Source organism: Ursus maritimus, unplaced genomic scaffold (assembly GCF_017311325.1).
Source record: "Ursus maritimus isolate PB19 unplaced genomic scaffold, ASM1731132v1 scaffold_18, whole genome shotgun sequence".
Taxonomy (NCBI): Eukaryota; Metazoa; Chordata; class Mammalia; order Carnivora; family Ursidae; genus Ursus; species Ursus maritimus.
This window is the reverse complement of record NW_024424230.1, coordinates 55,304,229-55,314,569: the sequence shown is the minus strand read 5'-3', so window position 1 is coordinate 55,314,569 and position 10,341 is coordinate 55,304,229. Positions and strand designations below refer to the sequence as shown.

General features: G+C 40.0%; 1 protein-coding gene across 1 annotated transcript in view; it reads right to left on the bottom strand.

The window, feature by feature from the left end:
* PTPRM (protein tyrosine phosphatase receptor type M) overlaps positions 1-10,341 on the bottom strand; it is a 749,396-nt gene that overhangs the window by 458,905 nt on the left and 280,150 nt on the right. The window contains exon 4 of the mRNA XM_040632384.1: positions 4,097-4,368. Within this exon, the coding sequence (XP_040488318.1) occupies positions 4,097-4,368 (272 nt within the window). The remainder of the gene's footprint in view (positions 1-4,096; positions 4,369-10,341) is intronic.

Here is a 10,341-nt window from a genome sequence, read left to right as displayed (position 1 = left end):
AAAAAAAAAAAAAAGAGAGAGAGAGAGAGAGAGAGAGAGAGAGAGAGACTGGCCCACTTTCTAATACCATACATATACCCGCAAATTCAAAATGGATTCAAGACCTAACTGTGAGACCTGATATCCTTATCATTTTCTTAATAATGCTTTTTCTGACTTATTTTATTATAAGAATACAGTATATAAGACATATAGCATACAAATATGTATTAATCAACTGTTTATGTTATTGGTAAGGCTTCTGATCAACAGTAGGTTAGTAGTCAAGTTTTGGGGGAGTCAAAAGTTATTACATGATTTTCCAGCGCCTGGGGGATTGGCGCTCCTAACATCTATGTTGTTCAAGGGTTAACTAGAGTCACACAGAGCAGACTCACACCCTTAGACTGGCACAGAACTTCCCAAACAGACTATTAGTGCAAAAGCAGATGGGCTCACGAGTGACTCACATTTTTAAGACCATCAGGATATGACAGCCATCTCCTCAGTAAACGTGCGCTAGCCGAACGTGCTGAGGACCACAATGTGCAAGGAAGCTCCTTCCTTGGGCAGTGCTGCCCGTGCACAGACAACTGATTTTTCTAGCTTTTTTCTGGTCATCTCTAGTTAGACTGACACCTTGGGTCAGGGGTGGAAATAGGATTTGGTAGGTGTTTTCCTTCTTATTCACCTTTGTTAATACAGTTTGCCTTTCCCATCCCAACTGGGAAACATCATTCGGTCTTACATGGTGATTTTAAGGCTGATTACTCAGTGTCTGGGAGGTTTCCTGCTGACATCTCTCTTGTAGCATCTACAGAGTGCCATTTACCTGATAGCTTGTGTTACTATCAGGGTAATGATTTCAGTACGTTTACTGCCCAGCAGATAAAGGAGAAATATGCTCTTCACTATGACTTTACAATTTTAAAAACTAATGTTTGGTTGGAGAGCTCAGACATTAAATTAACGAGGGCACTTTCAGTGCATCTAAACCCCTTCCAGATGTTGATCACCAGATTCTTAAAAACTTAGCAGTGTTGTATTAAAGAATCTCTACAAATCCACTTTCAAATCCAAAGTAGAAAGCTATTCCTAACGAATCAACCAGTGAACCAAAAAGTGATAGTGAGACTTGGGTTCTGATTCTATTTGGTAAGTCATGCACTGCTCATTATGTAAGAGACATGACGGTGGGAAGTAGGTGGGCTTGGGGGGGGGGTCAGAGGTTCACGATGGTGGCAGCAAAATATTTTATTTAGAAGAGCCCAAGAAAGGAAGAATTCGCTGGAAATCACAATGGTATGACATATAGAACCACCTCACTTTCAATATGGTTCCAGAATTCCTTTTTAAAGGCTGATCTCCTAAGACCATTAACCTAAATCCTTCCTTTAATTTCAACTGAGCTAGGTGTGCCAAGGCTATTATGGATGAATGATGTGTCCCTCCCCAATTTCACATGTTGAGGCCCTGACCACAATGTGATGATATTTGGAGATGGAGCTTTAGGGAGGTGATTCAGTTTAGATGATGAGGTCATGAAGGTGGAGCCCCCATAATTAGCATCCTAATAATAAGAAGAAGGGAGACAAAAGCTCTTTCTCTCCAGATGTACACACAGAGGAAAGGCCGCTGAGCACCCTCTGAGAAGACAAGGAGGCGGCCATCTACGGCAGGGAGAGGGCCCTCACTGAGGACTGAATCTATAAGAATCCTGCAGGACTTCCAGGCTCTGCAACCATGAAAAGAAAAATGTCTATCGTTTGAGGTACCCAGTCTTTGGTATTTTGTCATAGCCCAAGCTTAGACAAAGGCAAAATACAACTTTAAGTTCTGGATTACGGTCAATGTCAAAACCAAACCAATGCATTGGACTATGGAGGCTGTGAGGGCCCCAAGAGGGTTCACTCCTAGAGATGCTGGGTGGGCAGTGCTAAGGTGAAAGAGAGGAAAATCAGAGCACAGATGAGCATACCTACCTTCTGGTCTTGCCTAGAAGTTTGTCCCACTGCCTCAATCCAGCACATTTCTGGAGACCAAGGCAGAACCTAGCATAGGTGCCAAGGGCAGTGGGACATCACAGACCTATGCCTTCTCTACTTTGGGAAGGTCTCCTCCAAAAGAAGTTTCTAAAAACACTTAGCCTCTTAGCTTAGTCCATCATATGAAAGTCTTTTGAAGCCTAACTTAACCAAACCCACTTCCCCTGTATCCATGTTAGTATTATGGAAGAAGAAACTTTGTCCCAGAGGCCATATTTTTTTAAATTATACCACTGATTGCTAATATAGTTATAAAAAAGGTTATTTGTTAAATAGGATATTTTCCCTGTAGAAGAAATTTTTTTTTTTTACCCTTTGGGGTATTAAAAATAAAAACAGTACATATATGCTGAAGAAAATTTAGAATATGACAGATAGTAGAAAGAAAAAAGTTCAAATCACCTGTTTATTAGTTAGGGAGATACCACTTTTTAATATATTTATTTCAGCATATACTATACATATATATATTATATACATATATATGTATAATATAAAATTATATGATTATATATGTGTATACATATCATATATAATCATATAATTTTAAAATTTAAAAATATAATATATAAAATTTAAATTGTGGAATTTATTGTTTTATACCAGTTTTTCCCCTTAACAACATAAGCTTAAGTAGATCATTAAATGGTCTTCCATGACATTATTCTTAATTGTTGTAAAATGCATTTTTGTACTAAGGTAACATAAATTAACTAACCCTCTAATGTTGGAAATTATACCGTTTCTGATTTTTCATTATTATAAATAAACTGCCATGAAAATCCTTGTAGTTAATTATCTGCAACCATGCTTCCTATTTCCTTGGAATGAATTCCTAACAGGAGATCGCTAAATTTATACCTATCTAAATTTTTTACACTTTTAAAAGAAGTGTACTTTTAAAAGATTTTAACAATGCATGTGTGTACTATTTAACAATTTACATGTGTACTATTCAAGACACATGTATTTCCCAGTCATTAAATTCTAGAAATTGTTGAAGGTAAAAAGGTACAGAGACAAATCGGGCACAACAGTGACAGCCCATTTATTCCCATTATCAAATCCAGGGGTAGAGGAACTGGGATTGATGCATCTTCCCTAACAAACACCAAACCCACAGAATGGTTTCCTGGGTGTTGTTCCTGCCATCTTCCTCGAGAAGACTCAGTTTTCCCTTCCCTGAGTCTAGCCAAGCACCTCAATTAAATATGAGAGATGATCTTGGATCCATGCTCCGGCTGGCTCCTGAGCGAGCCAAAGGACTTAAGAAAGAGAAAAGCAAAATATCTCAATCCTCTTAACGAATTCTCTTAGCTTGAAATTAATCAAGTATTCTCAATATCAAGTTATTTTTTAAAGGTGCTGTGGACAAAAGGAAAAAAAGCACCAAATGCCATTGTCACTAATTTTCCACCTTTGATCTTCAGTCAGGACACTCCTGTGATACAAGTCACTCTCCACCAGAAGGGACATGACATCAGGGTTGTTTTGGTACCGCTTTTTAACTGTTCCTGGACTCTACCCTTTAGTTACTTCCAGTGAGACCTACAAGTGGGTGACATGGGTCTTAACAGGACATCCCAAATAACAGGACAGCAGCCCCTCCATGACAAGGACTTAGCCTGCATATGTTCTTTTCTTCCACACGAGGCTCACTTCTTAATGATTCATTTACTCCTGAGGGCAACTCATGAGCAAAGGGGTCTCCTCTTTTAGAATCAAGTGCCCTGTCTCCGTGGGTCAGATAAGGCTTACTTAATACAGCACTTGCAGACAGCACTTCCTGCCCTGCTGCAGGTTACTTCAAGCAACATTTTTGTTTTTCTTTTTCTTTTATTTTCTTAAAACAATATATGCATAAATAAGTTTGAAAGGTGTTCTTTACTCATTTCTCAAGGCAACATATGAAGACTTAATATACTCCTTAGCAAATAGCACAAGCTTCCCTAACAACGGTATTACAAAAATACCTATACTTCTTACACATTCTCTGATTATACTAATATAAAAACTGTATTTTCAGAAGTTAGAAGATGCATCAAAACAGGAAATGAAAACAAAGAGCATACCTGATAAAAATTAGGCCAGAATGTACTAATGGCCAGTTCTGCCCTGTTCCACGTGCGGGTAGGGTCTCCAGATATGTTCCAGATGGGACTCCCCAAAGGCCCATTATTGACCTTCACATAGACATTGAGTAGCCCAGGAGCAGCGTTACTCTTGCTGGATACAAAATAGTGAAAATCAATGCAGTGGGTGTCGTTTTCTTTCAGCTGAGGTAAGAGGAGGTGGGCTCTCTGCCCCTCAGGTCTCCCAGATGTGTTCACCAGCATGAAAGAGCCTGTGGAAAGAAAATAAAAGGAGAGTTACAACTGGAAATACTACTTTCTGGCCATCTCTCAAAGCCACCATCATTTACGTGGTGGGTTGACATTGCAAAGCCACGTATCTTACTTAGGCTTTTAGAGTCCCTTTCTCTTTCACACCTTTTCACCTCAAAGTATTCTCAAGATCAGTGAATGGAAAATTCCCTTGAAGTTACTGCATTTAGTCTCTTAAGTAACAAAAATTCCTATAATTTCCTGACCTGCACTGATCATCTGGTAGTCACTAGCCACATGTGGCCACTTACATTAAAATTAAGTAAAAACCCGTAATATTGAAAGCTTAGGTCCTCAGCCACACCAGCCACATTTCAAGTGCTGAATGGGCTCCTGTGGCTGATTGCTACCATACTGGGAAGCACAGATATTAAACCGGTCCATCATCTCAGACTGTGCTGTGGGACAACACTATTCTAGAACAGTTCCACCATTTGGCAATTGCAGCCACTTTAATATTCTCGTGTAATCTAGAGAGAGAGAACAGATTGGCCTGATTTGTGGAATCTTAGAAGACTTTACTGGCCCTACGATGCTCCTTGTTGCCAATATAATGTAATTTTCTTGCAGTTCATTGCCACCACCCCTTCCCCATTGCCATCACAACGACTTCTTGATAGTGGAGGTCTTTCCATGACCGGGATGACGGAGCGTACTGATGCAATCATTGTGCCAATCAGAGGACAGTCATGCTCAGAAATCTCTGAGCAATGTGTATCTTTACATCCATAGCCCCAGCCCACCCATGGCTGCTGAAGTTTCCACGTGGATTCAAGCTTTCCAGATATCTTGGCATCAGGTGGGTCACTCAGGCCCTCCCCATGTCTAAAATCAACAGAAATGGCAATTAAAATAATTGTATGAATTTTATATACCATATGTTTGCTTTTATCTTCCTTTATATTTACATAAAGAAAGATAAAAGCAAAATGTTCTAAGATAAAAGGGAAAACAGAACATCATAAAGCCTTTTTGGCAGAAAGGAAAAATGTATTGAAACTCTGAGGGGAGAGAACACCTAAATTTGGAGCATAAAGATGAAAAAAGAAATACTACACACATATGGTTGGACTCATGCTTTCTACTGGGAGTGGAGACTATTTGCCAGCTGAGTATTCTTTTTAAAATTTCCCTTATTGTGAACCATAATTTTCAAGGACGTGTGTGTGTGTATGTATTTTAGTACACACTCGACAGATAACAAAAACATATATACACTGCTAGAAGAAGTGCAGATTTCTTTTTCTTGTCTACAAGCTGTGATTTCCTAAACAGCAAAAGGAGAAGACTGCCTTTCCCAGAGAATTATTATGAGGACAAAATAAAAAAAACACATAAATGTATGTATATATTTTATAAATTAAGAGGCAACTGTTAAGGGGTCAGTATCAGACAATGTTTACTGACGCCTGTTACCCCTACAGTGCCCCTATGTAGGGGGACTGGGGGTCATGGCATTAAGGATAAACAGGAATTGAGTCACAGAAAGATCAAGAAGCTGTTTATCCAGGTTTTAGGATGAGTTAGTGGCCAAACCAAAACTCTGAGCCTCTGAGCTCCCAGCCCATTACTCACTCTGTTACACTCCAATAACCCCATGTTTCTTCATGTGCCATTTGAGCATATATGAAGAAAACAAACCCCTGCACAACAGTGAAGGAAAATTATAGTCGCTCTTTGATAATAGAGCAATTTTTCAAAAGATGAATGATATGCACCTGGAAATATGAAAGCCAAGCCACAAGGGAAGGGTTATCTATGGAACATACATTCCAGTAATAAGGAAGAACTACAAATGTGATTTAAGAATGAGTTGGGGGCACAGAAAGGGAACAAGTGGCAAGAGAGTATCATTGAAATGATTCAGGTTAGCTAGATTCTATAAAACGTAAAAAAAAAAATCTTCAAAATATGCAGGGTTGACTAACCTCATCACAAATGTAAAGCTGGCTGTTGATGTTTACAACACGAGTTAAAAATCGTACTTTTCTCTTCTGAGTAAACATAAGCAGATCTATTCTGTATTTGATCATGTGGGGCTCTGTTTACCTGCAACACAGTTACTACGTATGGTCCTCCTGCAGGGCCAAGCGTGACATGGCCTTGAGGTCAACATTGCATCACCAAAGCCTTTAGTACAACAAAAGTATTTCTTGCAGTGTTTCCATCAGTGAAACTCAGGAAGCCACGGGTGGTAAACACGGCAATACGCAAAGGATGACAAAAGGGCACATTTCCTGTATCCTGTGACATCTAATTTGTATGTCTGGATGAAGCTGAAACAGACAAGTCTCTTTTCACATGTTGGTATAAACTGCATAGCTTCCTACCATTACTGTTGAGGGAATCACCAGGAATCCCTAAAACACTATTTTCCTGGCTATGCAACCCATCCTCCATTATACTCTATTCTGGCACAAAACACTCTGTCAGCAGTTTGAGCTGTCTAACATATACAGAAACTTTTATCTTGAGGTCAAGGTGAAATTCAGGTATTGTAAGTTATAAATACTCAAATGATCGTAATTTTTATACTCCCTTTTCAACTTTTTGAGCCAGAAAATACAGTCTGTTTTGTTACCTGGCACGCTTCTGTCATGCAGATGAGCTCAAATGGGATTAGCAAAGAGGGGCATGACATCCATCTAATGCACAAGTCCCTTGGGTTCATGTGTGACGTTCGGCAGGACAAGTTTTCGAGTGATCTCAATAAAGGGCTGTATGATGACCTTTAAACAAAGTTCCAGGCCCGCACAAGTGCCTTCACTCAGGGGAGGAAGTGGCAAGAAGTTAAGTGGTTTCTAGAACCGTCCTCTCCACTCTGCGAAGCCCTCTGGGAAACTGCAAGAACAGAGGAAGAAACTGCAGAGCCTCTGCTCCCCTTCTGAGTTGAAAAGGAAAGAACGTTGACTGATGAAGAAGACAAACCCTGGATCCTATTTTTAAGTTGGCAGAAAGTGATCTCTATTAGAAGGGACTGACTCCAGTAGCAGGAGGAAGCCAGAGCCTTAGGGTACAGGGCGAAGGATGGAGTCACTGGGATTCCGAAGGCCAGATGGGAGTTGAAGGGACCAGTATTTGTAGCAGGGGAGTGACCGTTTTGGTTGGTTCTCCAGCTTCAGAGCTGCACAGCTTTTGAGTGGCCAGTCCCAACCCCATTTTTCTCACAAAATCTATCACTGTCAGTGTGTGACTCTGCGAAATGAGTCCGAGATCTTCCAAGAACACGAGTGTGGTATTGGCGGGCGCACTGGCTCTATCCACGCCATCTGCTTCACCTGTTCTGCTTTCAGGAAGCAATTCTGCCCGGACTGGTCACAAGCAAAGTTCTTCCTTTCAACAGGAGAGAAGCCATCTGAGCACCACCATGGTCAACACACACAAGTTTTTGGAAGAAAAGTCTCCCTTTACCAAGTCCCTTCCCTGGGTTATGGTCACCTCAGAGTTCCTTTTTTCCCCCCTCCAGAGTCTTTCAATTGGTATTTTTATGTAGCCCCCATAATTAATGATTAACGTACAAAGGCACTTAGGACAATGCTCGCCAAATAGCACAAGTTCAAAAACTGCTGGTGATCAGCATTACTATTACACTGTTTTGCTCATTCCTCATTCAAATGCGTGGCTTCTCTAAATGAGCTTTAATTCTTGAGCATTTAGCTCAATATATTTCCACCCGCCCACTTTACAACCTTCCTGGCCCTATCCTATTTCATCAAAGTGGTAATTTTTCAGTTTCCTCTCTTCATGAGAGGAGCATTGGTATTGAAGGGTTACAAAACCTTCAACGCAGGTGATCTTGCCTCTACATTTAAGCTGTGGGAAGGGGATCTTTAATTCTGTGTGTGGTCACGAAGACGTATGTCATGACTTCGAAGAAGAGAAGATGACGACATTTCAGCCAATACAAGTATTTCTGACAGTGCTACCTTATTGTTTTAAGGTGACTTTACATGAGAAAGTGTGAACACTTACGTTTAGCACAGTCTGGCAAACCCAGAATCCTGGGGGTAAATTCACAGGTGTGCATATAGAAATGGCAGGTGGGAGGGAAGAGATGCCTTTCAATTGTTTGAATTTATCACCTATCGGCTATGAAAGTAAAGTCAACTTGCCAATGTCGAAAGGATCCAAGGCATTTATATTCAATTTTAGACTATTAAGTCTGTTTTTTAAAATATCCCTATATCGCTGAATGTTTAATTTTCACCTTCTGCTTCAATGTTTTGACTGTGGGGAAATGCATTTTCAAAGACTAACTGGGTCTCCCTCAGTAGGTACTTCCTTACCTCAATTTTTTTTTTCCCAACAAAAAACACTCCAACTGGGCAAATAAATAAAAGAAACCAGAATTGAAATTAGCATAGAAATTCTGTTTGTGTTCGAATAACAAAACACCCTTAAGTCACAAGTGTAGAAGCAGAGAATATAACATAGCAGGCAAATGAAAAGAACTCCACGTAACAGAGCTGGCTTCAAAAGGGGCAGTTTTTAAAGCACGCTTTGAAGGTCTTTAAGAATAATTATTTTGGTTTCTCTGAAAAGGAAAACTCCGTTATGAGAACATGCAATATTCGCATTCTTGAATCTTCGGGTGAATTAAATTTAGCTTAATCATATCCACTGGCAAATGCTTTTGATTGGACTATCTTCCGTCACTGTTTGTGGCAGCAGCAATAGCTAGATAGAATTAGTTATTCCCTTCTGCCCTATCATTAAAATTTGCATCGGTGTGGTAGAGGCTCCAGATTTTTAAAAGCTAAGGAAATTGCATGAATTCTCTTCTTACATTTCAGAAACTTTGTGCGCCCAACAAAAAAAGGAGCATTTTCCATCATCCAGCAGGAAGAGAGAATCATGTGTGTTATTAAATACTTTGGCTGGTGGAGAAGCAGCATTTTATGAACCTTAAAGGGGGCAGATTTTCCACCCCAAATGTGTCTCTTTGGCATGGGGTTTATTTTAAGCTGGTTTTTCTTTTTTTCCCCCCAAATTCTTTATTTAAATTCAATTTAGTTAACATATAGTGCATTAGTTTCAGGGGTAGAATTTAGTGATTCATCAGTTGTATATAACACCCAGTGCTTATTCCATTGGGTGCCCTCCTTAATGCCCATCCCCCAGTTACCGCATCCTTCCACCCACCCCTCCCAGCAACCCTCAGTTTGTTTCCTAGGGTTCAGGGTCTCTTATGGTTTGCCTCCCTGTTTTCATCCTATTTTATTTTTCCTACCTCTCCCTCTATGTTCCTCTGTTTTATTTCTTAAATTCCACATATGAGTGAGATCATATGATAATTGTTTTTCTCTGAATGACTTATTTCACTTAGCCTAATATCCATTAGTTCCATCTATGTCATTGCTAATAGCAAGATTTCATTTTTTGATGGCTGAGTAATATTCCAGTGTGTGTGTGTGTGTGTGTGTGTGTGTGTGTGTGTGTGTATACCACATCTTCTTTATCTATTCATCTGTCGATAGACATCTGGGCTCTTTCTATAGTTTGGCTATTGTGGACATCGCTGCTATAAACACTGGGGTGCAGGTGCCCCTTCGAATCACGACGTTTGTATCCTTTGGATAAACACCTAGTAGAAACTGCTTGTTCTTAAGAAACAGTGCACACAGGTGAAGCTCTCAAAACAGAGTAGAAGTTACCCTTGCCTAGGAGAAAGCTTATCAGGGGAAGCTCCATTTGTAACAGTGTCTCCCTTTCTGTACCAGGAGGAGGGGGATAACCACATTTCTAGAAACGTTTGTCAGTGAATTAAAAGACTTAAATTTACATAACAACCATACCCTAGTTGACTGTGCTTTTCCTTCCCAGACTCACCACCTCCAACATCTTCTGTCTTTAGCTGAAGACAATATTCAAGCTGGTGCTTTCAGCCATTTCAGGAAGTTCCTTTTCTAGGGTCTCTCCCATATATACAGGAA